The sequence below is a fragment of the Cyphellophora europaea genome (assembly GCF_000365145.1).
Source record: "Cyphellophora europaea CBS 101466 unplaced genomic scaffold supercont1.1, whole genome shotgun sequence".
Classification (NCBI taxonomy): Eukaryota; Fungi; Ascomycota; class Eurotiomycetes; order Chaetothyriales; family Cyphellophoraceae; genus Cyphellophora; species Cyphellophora europaea.
Window position 1 is genome coordinate 3,332,250 of NW_008481797.1, and position 15,325 is coordinate 3,347,574.

The 15,325-nt window shown below is 55.0% G+C and overlaps 8 protein-coding genes across 8 annotated transcripts; 2 read left to right on the forward strand and 6 right to left on the reverse strand.

Moving 5' to 3' along the window:
* Positions 1–325: 325 nt before the first annotated feature.
* Positions 326–2,514, reverse strand: HMPREF1541_01276 (uncharacterized protein; the record flags this gene model as incomplete). Its single annotated transcript, XM_008713576.1, has 2 exons — positions 326–1,269; positions 2,127–2,514. The coding sequence occupies 2 exons, from the start codon at positions 2,512–2,514 to the stop codon at positions 326–328; spliced, it is 1,332 nt and encodes a 443-aa protein (XP_008711798.1).
* A 1,349-nt stretch (positions 2,515–3,863) lies between these two features.
* HMPREF1541_01277 (uncharacterized protein) lies at positions 3,864–4,802 on the reverse strand (the record flags this gene model as incomplete). The annotated part of the gene is made up of 1 exon (XM_008713577.1): positions 3,864–4,802. The coding sequence occupies one exon, from the start codon at positions 4,800–4,802 to the stop codon at positions 3,864–3,866; it is 939 nt and encodes a 312-aa protein (XP_008711799.1).
* Positions 4,803–5,209: 407 nt separating this feature from the next.
* HMPREF1541_01278 (uncharacterized protein) lies at positions 5,210–5,914 on the reverse strand (the record flags this gene model as incomplete). Its single annotated transcript, XM_008713578.1, has 1 exon — positions 5,210–5,914. One exon carries the CDS (start codon positions 5,912–5,914, stop codon positions 5,210–5,212), a length of 705 nt encoding a protein of 234 aa, XP_008711800.1.
* A 1,729-nt stretch (positions 5,915–7,643) lies between these two features.
* Positions 7,644–9,893, forward strand: HMPREF1541_01279 (uncharacterized protein; the record flags this gene model as incomplete). Its single annotated transcript, XM_008713579.1, has 1 exon — positions 7,644–9,893. One exon carries the CDS (start codon positions 7,644–7,646, stop codon positions 9,891–9,893), a length of 2,250 nt encoding a protein of 749 aa, XP_008711801.1.
* A 687-nt stretch (positions 9,894–10,580) lies between these two features.
* HMPREF1541_01280 (uncharacterized protein) lies at positions 10,581–11,900 on the forward strand (the record flags this gene model as incomplete). The annotated part of the gene is made up of 3 exons (XM_008713580.1): positions 10,581–10,946; positions 11,016–11,200; positions 11,309–11,900. 3 exons carry the CDS (start codon positions 10,581–10,583, stop codon positions 11,898–11,900), a joined length of 1,143 nt encoding a protein of 380 aa, XP_008711802.1.
* Positions 11,901–12,152: 252 nt separating this feature from the next.
* Positions 12,153–13,178, reverse strand: HMPREF1541_01281 (uncharacterized protein; the record flags this gene model as incomplete). The annotated part of the gene is made up of 1 exon (XM_008713581.1): positions 12,153–13,178. One exon carries the CDS (start codon positions 13,176–13,178, stop codon positions 12,153–12,155), a length of 1,026 nt encoding a protein of 341 aa, XP_008711803.1.
* Positions 13,179–13,876: 698 nt separating this feature from the next.
* HMPREF1541_01282 (uncharacterized protein) lies at positions 13,877–14,200 on the reverse strand (the record flags this gene model as incomplete). The annotated part of the gene is made up of 2 exons (XM_008713582.1): positions 13,877–13,993; positions 14,105–14,200. The coding sequence occupies 2 exons, from the start codon at positions 14,198–14,200 to the stop codon at positions 13,877–13,879; spliced, it is 213 nt and encodes a 70-aa protein (XP_008711804.1).
* A 524-nt stretch (positions 14,201–14,724) lies between these two features.
* HMPREF1541_01283 (uncharacterized protein) lies at positions 14,725–14,934 on the reverse strand (the record flags this gene model as incomplete). The annotated part of the gene is made up of 1 exon (XM_008713583.1): positions 14,725–14,934. One exon carries the CDS (start codon positions 14,932–14,934, stop codon positions 14,725–14,727), a length of 210 nt encoding a protein of 69 aa, XP_008711805.1.
* Between the last annotated feature and the right edge of the window lie 391 nt (positions 14,935–15,325).

Sequence of the window (15,325 nt, forward strand, 5' to 3'; positions counted from 1 at the left end):
GAGTGAGTGAGTGAGTGAGTGAGTGAGTGAGTGAGTGAGTGAGTGAGTGAGTGAGTGAGTGAGTGAGTGAGTGAGTGAGTGAGTGAGTGAGTGAGGATTTGATGAGGAATAATGAGTGTAATAGTCGTCTGATAAAATCTATGACAGGAATCATTCTGTGAGTGTATCGTTTCGAGTAACATCTGAAGAATCGTGTGATGCAGCCCAGTAACCCCACAACAAACAGCATGAAGTGCCGTTTTCGCTCATGTATCTCTCCTCCCCCCTCCTCAGATGACCTGGCCCACACCATGCTCCCAAGGAAATAGTCCGTATGATGCTTTCTTCACACCAGCAACAGCGAAGAAGGCAACTCGCAGCGGTCTTCAGCGCCTCGAACGATCTCACCGTCCATGATACCATGAACGTACGCGTCCCCAATCACCTCAAAGACGTGCTGGTGACGTTGCGAACACTCTTTGTCGCTTTTGCTACTACCGTCAGGATTCCGTACCAGCACTCTCAGCTTCTCGCGCTGACAAGTTACTGCTCCAGCTCTCCTCCGTCGCAGGATCAGCGGCACCCGACAGCCCAAGACGACACACACAAGATCGCCGCTGCGCACACTCGCTGGACCGACGCCCATGTAACCTTTCTTGCTGGTGAAGAAGGCTCGCCCACACGAGGAAGTCTCAATGGCGAATTGCAGCGAGTTTGCCCTTTGATTGGCCTCGATGTCTGTCCAACCCTGGAAAACCCCCTCCACGACCGTTGTTCGCCGATTTTGATACCGGTCGGGGTGTGACCAATCCCGGAAGGCTTTGAAGTCGTCGTTGTCGATTCTGCGATATCCACCTTTGGCTTTACCTTCATCTGGCTGATTCGAAATCCCTCTGTAGACCAGGCCGCCACAGAGTACCATGGCGAAGGTTTCCAGCTGACTGCCTTTGGAGAAGTCACCTCTCATGAGCTGTGTATGCGTCCTAGCCTGGTCATGAGCCGTGAACGCCACCCCGAGCCATCGGCGGACGGAAGCTCGGATCCGATTGAAGCCACTGGTTGGCATGGCCTCACCAACAGAACGAATCTCATCAACAACGAAACCTTGAACCTCCAATATCGACAGCATTGAGGTCCCATGAAGTTGGACCAAGCCTGTCAGATTCGATGAGGCGTCAAAGAGCTCGAAGTGGCTGAGGCGCTCGTTTTCCGCCAACATAGGTGGTACGGTCCAATCTACCACCCAGGAAGCCAGTGGCGGTAATGTGGCAGGAGGCTTCTGCTCCACGGCTGGAATGGTGAACAGTTCGTCATCAGGCCTCCCAGGGTGTCGGTGTGACTCGTTGCTGCGAGAGCTTTCATTGGAGCTCCGTTTGTCTGATGCTGAATAGTTCCTTCAAGCACCGAAAGTGATTGTGTACTTACGATGATCTTGACCGTGGTCATCCACAAGACTTCAGCTGTTGAGCGCGCATAATCTGGTATCATGGGGTCAGAACGCTCCCAAGCTTTGACAAGACCAAGCAAAGCAAACACTTTGTCTCGGCTATCAGTTGACTCCCTCGAGCGAAATGTGCGCAGCAGAGAGAGCAATGTTGCTGGGCGTGCAGACATCCATTCTGCTCTTGTCGTTTCGATCTGTAGGACGGTGCGGCTGAACTCAACCAACGGATCGCGCATTTGGCTTATCTCTCCCCCTCCAAAGCCTTCCATCGGGTGTGTCACGAGCTCCGAAGCAAAGTTGGCGGCTGCTTGTACAACGGTAGTCCATGGCAGTGACAATTCTCCGTAGTAGACGCTTGCTATCCGAGACACCACGGTCTCTTGGACAACCCAGATTCGCCGCCACTATGCTTCTTAGCCACAGAGCATAGCTTTCATGAGAAATGTGCCAGGAAGGGTACTGTAATTTTGTTCAACTTACCCAAGATACGTCCATCATCCGCACCAGCTCATTCACGCCGGTAATGCTGGTACCATCGCCGTCCGTGTCGAGATTGGTCTGGAATACCGCTTTGTTGATGATCTTCCCACCATCCGCATTCGACTGATGATGGCGAAAGCGAGTGACTCCTCGTACACTGGTCGATCGGGCGGACGATCTCCGAGCCAGATGACTACCTCCTGACTACCTTCGTATATCTTACGCATCAGACCGACTTGATGGGTACGCTCCCTAACATTCCGCTGGTTTATGCATAGCGAATCGACCCACACCCGGACAACACTTGTCTTATCTCGGAGCCGTCGCAGCGCCGAGCTCAAGTTCGCGCCAATTTTCACAAGTTCCCCGTTGCAACGTAGGAGGACGTCTCCCTGAGGGAATGCCGGAATGAGTCCTTCAATACCACCGTGATGGTAGTTCTCCCAGACATACGACAAGGCTATGTAAGGAAGGGCTTCGTCAAGGGTAGTCACCTCGAGACTACACTGTAGCTCGTCGTCGTCGCCGGCCCCAGCGCGGCTGGGAAGCAGTTGGAGGATTCGTATAACAGGTAGATGACCTTCCAGAATCGTGTAGGTGCTCACTGCCATCACTCCGCAAGACTGGTAGGTATCATCAGATAGATACAACGCCAAGGAGAGTCATGTACATGAGGCACAGGTCAATATCGGGCTGTGGATCATTATCCGAGGCAGGGTGACCTGCCGTGCACAGCATCGCCGTGCTCAATGAAAAGGCTTCCAACGAAGGCTGTGTACATGTTATTCGGTTCGCCTTTTCTCGGTTGCCTTCTTTTAGGCAGCTGGGCTGACATTTCTGCAAGTATTCGATTCTAGAGCGTTCTGACTATGCAGTGATGCATAAGAGGGCTTGGCGTGCATCAACGCTGCTCGGTGAGCTTGTCATGGTTTCCCATGTTTTTCGGTTGTGGATTCCTCCTTCCGCTTCTTATACAGCGGTGTATCATGGTGGACAGCTCAGCATGCATGGAATGCGAAGCGCTCAAAAGGACAACGAGGGTCGCGAAACGTCCGACAACCCCATGAACAAGTTGTGTGTGGAAAAGAGTGCCAACTTCGGGGACTAATGCGGAGAGCGAGGGACTGTTGTCTTATGGCACACACCTTTCGCGTCAGAGTCGTTCCTCCTCCCAGAGATCACAGGCTTACTCTCTTCAGCCCGTCGCTTCAACACGGAAGCGACGATCTCGAAAACACAGCCAGAAGCTGTGGCGTTTCGGCTCCGCAGTATTCCATGATTGATGTCAGTGACTCGAAGTTGGCCTAAAGCTAGAAACCGAGGTCAAAACGCGCCGCAACCGATTACGGTGTTTTCCAGCCCGAAGCTTGCGCCTTGACACGCTGAAACCCCATTTCAACATCGTGCTCGGGACTTTGAGCCTGTGATGCTATCCTGACAAGGCGTAGACTTTGATCGACAGAATTTGCGCGTGCGTCGCTCTTGCCTGAGTCGCTTCATGGCTCCTGCCTTCAGCGTGGAAGTAGCTCAGGCAGTAAAAGTCTTGGCATCATGCTCCACCTAGGCATACAGCTCTATCATACAGCCAGTCCTGTCTAGAATGGCTCTTGGACCTATAGAGACTGTCGGACCTACATTTGCTGGGGCTCCCTGGGTACTCGTTCCCCATGGCCATTCTTTCGGTCGCCTGCCAGGACAGACACTCGAGTTCTTTGTCCTAGCTAATGAGTCAACGCTATTCCATGAATGTCATCTAGTCCAGACACGCATCATACACAATAGAACCTAAGTCTGCAGGGCAACATTTTGCCTCGTTATCCCCAAGCTCTCCCGCTGCACCTTAGGCTGCCTTGACGCCTAAAACTGCCTCACATTGCCCTTATCATTGTAGGGACAATCCATGACTTTCCCACCCATACTCTCGACCACAGCCCCAACATGTGGGTCATCATGCGGACTGCTACGATCGCCACAGCCACTTCTCAAAGGCCTTTCCACTCAGCGCGGATGGCATATCCTCTTTGACAGTCTTTAGCTTCTTCGTCTTTCCAAAGCCCTCCCACCGCCGCGGATTCGCAGCGAGACTCTGCAGGTTTTCAGCCTCCTCGCTCGCCCCCTCACATGCTCTCCTCGCCTCCTCGGCGCGCTTGGCAAAGACCGCCGCCCGCGCCTCATCCGAATGCTTCGCACAGATCTGAAAGGCGTCATAGTACGCCCTTGGCACCCGCAAGTCCACGACGCGCTCCTCCCCGTACAAGCGCAGGATCTCCTTGCAGTCCGCCAACGCCTCCATGGGCGGCCTACCCGGCACGCCAATCGCCTCATCCAATCGCGCCATCGCCTCCATCCGCTCATCGCTCGCCTGCGACTCCGCTTTAGGCAATGAACATAGTTCGCACTCACACTGAAATCCAAAGTAGGTCTTCAACGCGGCCTGCCGCTCCTTCTTGGGTCCCCCAACGTGATACGCCAGCGTCAGCTCCTCCCCCTCCGCCACATCCCTAACCGCGTGCACCTGCTGCCGGCCCAGCCGTGCGTCCCACGCATGCTGGCAGTTCGCGTTGCAAGCGTGGTTCATGCGCGCCACCAGCGGGAAGATGCCGCCCACGTCGCTGCCCGGGCCGAGCGGATAGCCGTTTGAGCGCATGATGTTGGAGAAAGGCTCCGATCCCGGGCTGTTGTTGTGCAGGGAGAGGAACGCGCGCTGCGACTCCTTGGGTAATTCCCGAATGATGCGTCCGAGGTCTCGCTCGAAGGTAGCAGGGTTGGTGAGCGAGGCCGTGGTGAAGAGCGGGGCTTCGCTGATCAACAGCGTGCCGCGGCCGATGGGGCGCGTGGCGAAGACGCCGACGCCTTTGCCCTTGACGGGGCGGATTTCGAAGGCGTCCTCAGCTGCCATGACTTTAGGCAGGGCTCTGGCGAGCAGCGCTGGGCTGGACGCGCTCTATCTGTCGACGTGGGAAATCTTTGAGGATGCCGAGACTTGGTGGGTCTCGGAGTGTCGGATTTGCGACATCATTGGGCGATGAGCATCAAAGTTACCAGACACGTCCCCCGGTCGTACACAGAGCATTGAGTTGACGAAATATGAATGCGCTTAACAAATCAAGGCGGTGAGCAGACCAATGGGGAAAAGAGATGATTGTAGAACACCAACGCTAGTGCGATATATTCCCGAAAACCTCGAGATCTGAGCCTCGTTGCTTCAGTACAAAAAAGCGCCATCCGTGGCAAAGCTTGTGCCTCTTGAAGCCAACTGCCAACTGATGATACATCCTCTGCTTCCAGATCAAGCATGATGCAGGTCTATCTCCGTCCCAACACGCCCCCGAACCGCCTGAGGAACAAAGCATAGTAGACCGCGCCGAATGCTCCACCGCCAACATGTGCCGCATGACCAATACCTGTCTGCGCCCCACTCTCCGCCAGATAAGTGTCAAGTAGGAAGAATCCACCGGTCATCGCCCACAGCGGCAGCTTTAACACGCCGAACAATGAGGCCGTGGACGTAGGAAAGAGCATGGTCGCTGTCATAGCCACACCTGATACCACGCCGCTGAAACCCAGTCCCTGACTTGGTATTCCTTTGTGGTAGTATTCGGAGAAAAAGCTCGACGAGATGGCTGATCCCAGAAGGATTCCCACGTAGTGCCGCGTCGACATCCACATCAGCGCCGGAGCGAAAGACGTAAACGCCATCATGTTGAATCCCAGATGCAGTAAGTCCTTGTGACTGAGGTTGCACAACAACCACGATACGCGGTCGTCGTCCTTCTTCGTCATGCCCGTGCGATGAATGGTCTTCTCGTTCAGCTGGTGGTAGACTTTTTGCGGATCAGGTGCGCGCCAGTGCGAAGGCATGAGCTTGGCTCGCTGGAGTCTGTTCATGCCGTTGTTGACGGCATCGTAGACGAGGCCGCGCTCAGCGTAGTTCCACCCGAGGAAGATGCCCACGCACGCGCCGACGGTGCCTCTGGTGATCAGCTGATTCGTCCGCCAGTGGCGTGGCATGAACGAAGCCATGTTGGCGAGGCGGCCTCTGCTGTAGAGCTGTTCCTGCACAGCTTGGAGTTGGTCGCGAACGAGGGTGAGAGCATACGATGATAACTCCCTGAGATGGAAGATGAAGCGTCAGACTCTTTTGAAGGAAGCGAGACACGAGGCGGACGCGCCAAGAAAGCGAGGCTGAGCAAGGCTGAGCATTAAAAGGAATACCAGCAGATTTACTATCATTGCACAGTGCATTATTACTGGCGAAGTGTCATTGGCCATGCGACGAGGACGACTGAGCGTATAGCTGGCATTGCCGAGACGCTTATGTGCTATGCGGCTAGTAGGTGACCTGGAAGCCGAGTGAAAGGCCGCATCGCTTTCGACCGGAGCTAGTGTCGTTCGCTGTTACGCCATCCTACACGACCTGAGTAGCTGCGTTCCGGCACCGACTACGGTGAGATCGTAGAGCTGGTTGATACAAGTGAAAGTAACGGGATGGCGCAAGGGTGGCGTTTCATTCGCCAATGCGCTGTCGGCCCCAGATCTTGGGGCTGGTGCTTTATGTTGTAGCGACTATAGTAGCCAAGAACCATGAGAGTATTACAACCCTAGACCAGGTGGTCGAATCGACCTTACCGGCAGTGCTGAAACTGGCAGTGAGTTGGCTTGCACGGACATTCAAATGGGAGATTTTGAGGACGATTGAAGCGTCAAAAGCACATCTGGCAGGCCAAGCAAAGGATGGCAGCGATTCGTGTTATGGATGAATGAATTGAAACACTACTACCGGCTCCCTGCACCATTCGTGGAAGTTTGTTCAACGATAGTGAAGGTTGAAGCAGGTCGTGGAAAGAAGGTTGTTAGAGATTGGGGGCGACGGGGCCCGGGGTCGCCGGGCCGCCGGCCTGAAGCGAGCGGCTGCGTAGGCGTGGCGCAATGCAGGGGGCCCGCTTCGTTATCAATCTTGCCCTTCAACACTCCTGATTCAAATGGCAGGCAAGGTTGCCCTGCAAACTGACTTGGATGATCTTGAGACAATTCAGAGAGGTCCTCGTACGGAGCCAGCACTCTGCCCAGGTTTCTGGTCAACCATTGACCGCGTGAAGAAGGCGAGTCTTCCGCCACAAGTTTTCGCCGGGTGAAGTGTAGCACGTGGCGTTAATCTTGGACCGGGTATCAAGGTTTTGTGTGCCTCTAAACGAGGTCGTCAAACATTTGAGTACTTTTGATGTCATTGCACCGAGTTGACTGCCTCCACCGGTGCCTATCATGAAGCGCTTAGTGAAACGACTGATGCGGGACGATCGGTACCTTGACCTCCTACAACGAGCTCGCAGCAATCCTTCGGCCCCTGCATGGTCCCAATACTACCTTAGACTGCCCACGACTAGGCCTTAGTTGCAAGCAACGTTCGTGGCTTGTCCAAGCCACACTGCGCTCTCACTACAGTGAGACACTGCCAACATGGGCCCCGACCTTCTCGACAAGTTGGCGACCTTCAATCGCGCGCCTGCAGCGGAGCTACCGCGCCCAAGGCTACGGAGTAGTCCCCAGAACTACCCGAGTCCAGCGTCTGAAACCTTGGTATATACCTGTCCAGAGGTACTATGCTTTGACGGATGTCCTATATTACCCACCCCTTTGTCAGTCGCCTTGCCGCCTCTGTAACTTCTGCATCAAAACCTTGATCGTGAGCCATAACTCAACCGTCCTAGATATCAACGCGAAAGTAAAGCTGCTCTAAACGATGGGCGCCTACCGGGAAACGCTGAACGGCCTTCCGGCCACCGATAAGAAGGTGTCGGAGACAGACCTTATCAGTGACAATGGAATGATTCTCCTGAATACCATCGACAAGCTTCGGGGCTTAGGCATCGATAAGGATATTCCGCTGCCACAAATCGTCGTTGTTGGCTCCCAGTCTGCAGGCAAAAGTTCTGTCCTGGAAGCCATCTCTGGAATTTCCTTCCCCGTCAACGATGGACAGTGCACAACATTCGCTAGCGAGATCAGACTTCGACGATCAAAGGAAGAGGCAATCGCGGTGAATGTTGTCTCTAAAAGCGCCTTCATGGAGAACAAGAAACCTCTTGAGATCTTCGGCTCCCAGGCAGGTACCGACACCAAGAGTTTGGACTGGAGCCAGATGCCCCGCATAATTGATCAAGCCACTGAGACTATGAGTAGTGGTCAAGGACAAAAGTTTTGCGAGGACATGTTACGGATCGAAGTGAGCGGCCCAAATCAGGACCACCTCACGCTCATCGACCTTCCCGGCATATTTCATGTTCTGAAGCCTGGTCAGGACCCGACGGCGCCGCAGAGAGTCAAGGACACGGTCCTCCAGTACATGCGAGAGAAGCGTTCAATCATTCTCGCCGTTGTGTCTGCGAAGGATGACTATTCCAACCAAGAAATACTCAAGACAGTCGAAGCCATTGATCCGTCCGGCATTCGGACTATGGGGGTCATCACGGGCATTGATATGACTCCAGATGGTTCGACCCGTGAACAGGATTATGTCTCGCTGGCGCGCAATGAGCTTGTTCCTCTTGCTCTGGGCTGGCATGTTGTGCGAAATTTAAGCTTTGAGGACCGCAAATCCACCAAACCGGATCGTGACACAAAGGAACTGGAGTTTTTCGCTACACGCAAAGCGTGGCAGAGCGTCCCGGAGCAGGACTGTGGAGCTCCACAGCTCAAAAGAAAGCTTAAGCAGGTGCTTCTTACTCACATTGGCAAAGAATTGGGAGACGTTATCACCGCCCTCGAACAACGAATCGAGACCAGTGAGAAAGTGATTAAGCAACTCGGTCCAGGGCGCACGACTATGTTCGAGAAGCGAGGCTACCTGACGCAGATCGGCGCACGGCACCAAGAGCTGTGCAGAGCTGCTCTGAATGGGACATATGAAGACCCGTTCTTCGAGACTACGGGCCAACGCTTGCGCGCCACGATTGTTGATGAATACGACCGTCTTGAAAAAGCGATCTCGAACGGGCACAGATGGGATTTCTGGACACGTCAGGACGCAGTCCCTACCCCTAAGTGGCTCGAGGATATTGGCGCGGCAGCTTCTTTCGGACAGATGATGCCTTGCCACATTAGGCTTTCGGACTATCTTGCCAAAGTTGACACTGTCTTGAAGCGATATCGTGGGCGTGAATTGCAAGGCACCTTCGATCCACTCCTGATCGGAGTACTCTTCAAAGATCAGGCATTTCGATGGCGGAGCATAGCACAGCGTTCGCTCGAAAACATGATGAACTTTGTCAAGAGTTTCATGGAGAGGGCTGTGATGCACCTGATGGAACCGAGAAGAGCGCAGCTTCTGCTAAAGCACCGTCTCTTTCCCGATTTGCACAAGCGTAGACAGACTATTATGGAGAAGCTGGAGGAGCTGCTGAAACCGTTTCAGAACAGTGCGCCGAGGACTCATAACCCGCTGTTCCGGCAGTCGTATGATCGCCTTGAGAAAGACCTGGTCGGCAGAGTGGCCCGGGATGATGCTAGTGGTGCCGACCTCAAGGATCCGGAAGCCTGTGAGGAACTTGCGCTGAAGATGCAGTGTTACTACGAAATCGCCCGTCCGACGTTCGTGGATAACGTTATCAATCTGGGTGTGGAGCAATGTCTTCTCGACGGACTCGCTGACACCCTGTCTCCACTTTCGATTTCCAGCATGACAGATCAAGAGATTGATCAGCTTGCTTCAGAGTTCCCCGAAGACACCGTCAAGCGCAAGAAGATCTCTCGAGAGCTAGAAACCCTCCGTTCCGGACGTGATGTCTGCCGAGAGTTCGACCAGCATGAGCCAAGGGAGCATTTCCCATCTTCAGAGCCTGTGTTCTCAACGGGAGGGACATCGAACGCCACAATGAATGCAAGTTCGATGGCAGCCAAGCCTCGATCAAGGAACGGTGCGAAAGTTGCACTGCGCTCTCGACCAGAGCCGGCCAACTCGAGCAAATACTTGGGCTCCGAAGAGGAACTGTGATCAGTCCCTATCTATGGTGGTAACAGTTGGTTCCGTACCAATACGTTAAAGGCCAGTAGTCCAAGAATGGTCTCGGTCTTTCCGCTGTGTCCATAGCTTGTCCAACTTGCGAGGCGGCAATATCTTATGCCTCCCCCATACCACAGCCTTGCCAAGCACAGAACCCCAAACCCCCACGCCCAAATGGAGACATGAGATGACTTCTCCATCCCGCCCCAACGGCGGCTACGTTCACGATTTTCGAAAGACTGCCGCTTCTTACCCAGCAAGCGCGTACAAGGAAATTGTGGAGATGCATGGCCCACGGTCCTTATGCATATAACGATGCAATAGGGCATTGCCGACTGTGGCTACATGCACTTGTGTCTACCGCAAGTGCCACGATTCTCCTACGCGTAATTGCTTTTGGGCAGTATTAGATCTTGCTTTTGGAGAGCTGGACTTGAACGGCAGAGAGTTCTATCTCTCGGTGATTCTACTGACGACAGCATAGAGCATAGAAAACTCACACCAGAGTCCCAACTTGCACTCGTTCACGATCAGCACTTCAGCCCACAATAAAAAGCTTCTACGACTTATCAACTCCGCAGCGTTACACAACATCCGTGTCGTATCCGCGCCTGCATCGACAGCTGCATTCTCCCAGAGCAGCGTCTCCACCGCCCCACGCAGAACTGATATAAAACAATGGCTGAATCCTCCCGAACTATCCCGATCGAGCCCGCCACGCCGGTCCCCACCCTATCCTTCGGCGTCGTCGGCATAGGGCGCATGGGCCAGCGCCACGCCCTCAACCTGCTGCGACTGATCCCCAACGCGAAGCTCGTGTGTGCGTGCTCACCAGCCAAGGCCGACCTGGAATGGGCCGAGAAGGAGCTCGTGCCGTACGGCGTGCAGGTCTACGCGGCCTTCGAGGACATGATCCAGCATCCCGGTCTCCAGGCTGTCATCGTGTCGAGTCTGACAACGCTGCATTACTACCACACCGTGGAGAGTCTGAAACGAGGAGTGCATGTCCTCTGCGAGAAGCCGGTGTGCGAGACTGAAGATGAGGTGTGTTTTCAAGCAATGAGGGCGGCTAAGGGCCGAAGACTGGCACGGTCTGCTAACGGAGTCTTACAGCTGAAGCAACTCATCGAGCTCACGGAAGCAAACCCGGAAATCCGGTTGATGGTAGGGTTCACTCGGCGCTTTGATGCTTCATACGCCGCCGCGCTGGACCAAGTCCGTTCCGGAGCCATCGGCAGGCCTGTGACCCTGAGATTCCAGTCCTGTGAGAAATACGATGACTCGCCTTTCATTCACAGGTACGTCCCACAGAGAGCCCCCTGGTTCCTCTTACCGCTCGTCCGGTCCGGCCCATCGCTACCACCTTCAACCGTGCGGACAATGCTAACCCCCAACCCCCATGGCAGCTACCTCTCCCGCTGCGGTGGCATCTTCCTCGACTCGGTCGTGCACGACATCGACCTCAGCCTCATGTACCTCGGCGACCTCGCCCTCCCCTCGCGCTGCATCGCCTTCGGCTCCGCCTCCCTGCACCGCCACCTGCGCTCCCCCTCCGACCACGCCTCCCACCGCGGCGACGCCGACAACGCCGTCGGCATGGTGCAGTTCCACTCCGGCGCCATCGCCTGGTACTACAACAGCCGCACCGCCGCGGCGGGGTACGACAACGCCTCCGAGATCTTCGGCGAGCGCGGCAAATTGTCCGTGAACCTGGTGGCGCGGCGGGATCGTCTGGAGATCGCCGACGGAAAAGGCCTGAGCTGTCAGAGTGTCGAGTCGTGGTACGAGCGCTACAGAGAGGCGTTTGTGGTGGAGACGCGCCATTTTGTGGAGGCCGTGTTGCAGGGGAGGGAGGTGGCGGTGCCGATCCGGAGCGTGTTGACGGGGTTGAGGATTGCGTTGGCGCTGCAGGAGAGTTTGGGGAGGGGTGGGGCGGTGGTGAGGTTTGATGAGAGGGGGGAGAGGATTGTGGACGAAGAGTCGGCCGCGAAGCTGTGACGTGCGCGAAGAAGCCAGAGAGCGGGCCCTTGAGAGACTTGCGGGGGAATCTGGTTCGAGCAGGGGCACATATCAGTAGAGCACAATTAGACCAAGTCGGTATCGTCCATGCAGCTCGTTTCGTGGATCGAATTGTCCGCGTAGTGTAGATTCCCAAGCTGTAGAATTTCCAAGAGATGCCTTTTTGCTCGCTAACCCACACGCTCAAAACGCAGTCCCAAAAACGAAGACATTTTCCCCCTCAACCAGGTCTCAGTCTCTCTTCCCTATCCCGTTAGAATAGCCCCCATACCCCCCGTACCCCCCATACCCCGAACTCCTCACCACACCCCCGTTTCCCATCCCGCCAACGCCGCCCCCAGCGCCAACATTCCCACCCAACAACCCGTTCCCTCTCGTCCGCCCGCTCTTCTTGCGCTCCCACAACAGCATGCCGAGGGCGCCAAAGCCCGCCGCGGCCGCCAACCCCATCAAGCTCAGCAGGCTGAAGCCCACGCTGTGGTCCCGGACGCCCAGGACGGGCCGCCCCACCATGCCCGGCAGCACGTCGCCGTCCACCCACGCGACATTGAACGTGAACTCCAGGGGCTCGTAGCGGATGATCTTGACTCCCTCCTTGGGCGACGAGAGGCTGGGGTTCGGCACGCTGTACGCGGCGGAGGCGATCAGGTGGGACTGCGGCGCCGCGGGCGCATTCTTGGGTTTTTTGCTGGTGGTGGTGGAAGAGGACACGGGGTCGTCGATGGAGGTGTGGAATAGGACGTTGATGTTGGTGTGTAGGTGCAGATGCGAGGTCTGGAGCGTGCCCTGCACGGCGATGGTGAAGGGGGTCCAGGTGTCCACGTCGGACGTGGAGCCTACGCCGGCCGAGGTGCCGCTTTCGAGCGCGTCGGTGGCGTCGAGCGGGTAGGTGGGTACCCGACAGGTCAGGGGCACGTCGCTGTGGACGAAGAACTCGATCAGATGATAGAGCTCGTCGGGGAGGGAGTCGATGGTGCAGGTCTGCGTGAGCGGCGTGTTGTAGGGGAAGGCCAGGGGCTGGGATGTCTCATTGCAGGTCGGGAAGGGGATGTATTGCAGGTTGCCGTGCGAATCGGTAATGTGCTCGCCTGTGTCGATTGTGCGATTGAGACAGGAGACAGGGAGAAGGTCGCCCGTTTTGTAGCCACGACGCTTTTGGGAAGACAAGGGGGCTTGCGGATCTGCGGCGCGGACAGACGCAGATAGGGCGATGTAGAAGAGGCACAATGCTCGTAGAGGGAGAGGGAGCCGGAGCATCGCGGTGCGACAGTTGAGGTGAGGCAAGGTGAAGTGCAAGGTGTGACCAACGGTCTGAATACTGCTGGAGTCGCGGCAATGGCTGTTCGCAGTCAGATGCGGCCACTTTTTCGTGTTCCCCAAAAACGATCCCGCACATGGCAACCGGCTCCACATTAAAGACTCCGGTCCCTGATTTCGGTCTCGATTTTCAGCCTCGTGCCGCCTAAATGCTCCCCACCAATTCGACAGAACGTGACCATATGGTGTCGAGTAAACGTCCTCCGATATCAGTCAGCAGGCGCTACATCTCGAACAGTGAGCGCAGAGTATTTGAGAACTCAGTCGAGCATGGTGCAGTCATTGGCTGACATGATCACTGACGAGAGCGTGGGCATGAACGTATACGAAGTCCTGGAACAACTTGGACATCCCAGGGACATTCAGACAGGCTTCTATAACTATTCAACCACAAATAAAAATTGGTTGCTGTGCCCGTTCGAAGGATGGGTCGAGTTGACAAATAGGAAGAAGCGGCGGTCACAGCCACCGTTGGCCGCTCACAAGGAACGACTTAATGCGTGTTGATCAATATTCCAGCATTGAAGTATGTATATTGGATTGACGTCGGATCAGGGAGTAGCATGGAATATCTGAAGCCCAGATCGATCCCACTGACCATTCATAGCATTGCTTCTGGGTCTTCCCTGCCAGCGCTACTATGTCGTCTTTGACGTCTTTTTCTCCGCTTCGTCGGCGAGAGGGTGCTTGGGATTGCTGGAGAGTCCAGAGACCTGGTCATTCTTGCCCTCATCCTTGCCCTTGGATTCATCAAGCTGAACTCATGTTAACTCTTCGTACGACGAAGACAGGGCGGCGGAAACAGGGGCTCGGGCTCAAGCTCAAATGACAAGATGCATTGACGTAGGAAGGATGACCGAACTGACCTTTCCACTACCGGGCTGGGTGGGGATGTCTTGCTGTTGAGAACCAGTCTGGGTCTCTGGCTCTGGAGACTGACGACCTGCGTTGGGAGCAGACATGTTGGGTGTGTATCGGATCTGACGTCGTCATAAGTTAGACTGTGCTTCAAGCTGGTCGCTAGACAGTGATCACTTACAGGAAGGTTAGGGTCTGTATTTGGAAGATGTCTGAAGTAGTGTTATGAACAGAAGACAAGAGAAAATATGTTGAAACATAAATGATGGCTTGTCTGCCCCTCGATGAGGCAAGAGCAGCCCACCTCGTGCATGACGTATGGCTGGCAGCTTGACGGATATTCGTGCCCGCAAATTGCTTCCGGTGGGCTGCAAACTCTTCTTGGAAACTGTAGCTGCGTGCTTAATGAGCCTTGAGCTGGATGAGACATGGGCATGGTGAGCATGGCATGTGGCTTGATGCGGAAAAGATATCAGAATTGTGTGTCAAGTCGGTTGAAAAGTTCGAGTCTGTTACTCTTTCAGTATCCTACGTCTGGTACGCAACTCCTTGCCAACATGAAAGCCTTGCCCAAAGCTATCCAAGCTAGCAATAGCCATTTTCCAGACTCACGTGCCATTCGCACACCTTAGACGCTGCGGAGGGAGGGACTCGCGATACCCATCGTTGCCATCTTCAGAGCCTTGCACTTGCGACAGCTGCGGTGCTTATCACGTCGCATGACGACCTGCACGTAATAGACACAGGCTCGGCCAGCGCGTAGCTTGCAGTTTTTGCAGTCCATCTGGTAGGACTCGTAGTGACCACATTTCAGGTGGCTCAGCCGTTCAAAGCACATTTTGACGGCGCTTGTCGCAGGTAGTTGAGGTTGGCTTCTCTTGTCTCTAAAACGGGTCAGGTAAGTCGCGTAACAAGCAGGCTAGCAATGCGCACCGTTGCAGTCTATTCTTTGCTCTTCTTCAACTTTTCTTCTTGATCATTCGCCGGGTCCTGGAACTGCAGCGGCGCAGTTACCCAGGCTCCTTAACGGCCTCACAGAATCTCTCTGTGCTAATAGTGGAAGGCTTGTTCATAGTCTGGCGAAAAGACGCTTTGGAAAAGACGTTTGGCTACTGTTTACAATCGGCAATGCCGGTGTGGGGGAGGAGCGGATAGAAGACAAACAGTGGCCGCGTGTTGAAGAGTAAATTTGGTGCCTGCGGGGCAACAACAGGCGGTGTAAGGTAGAA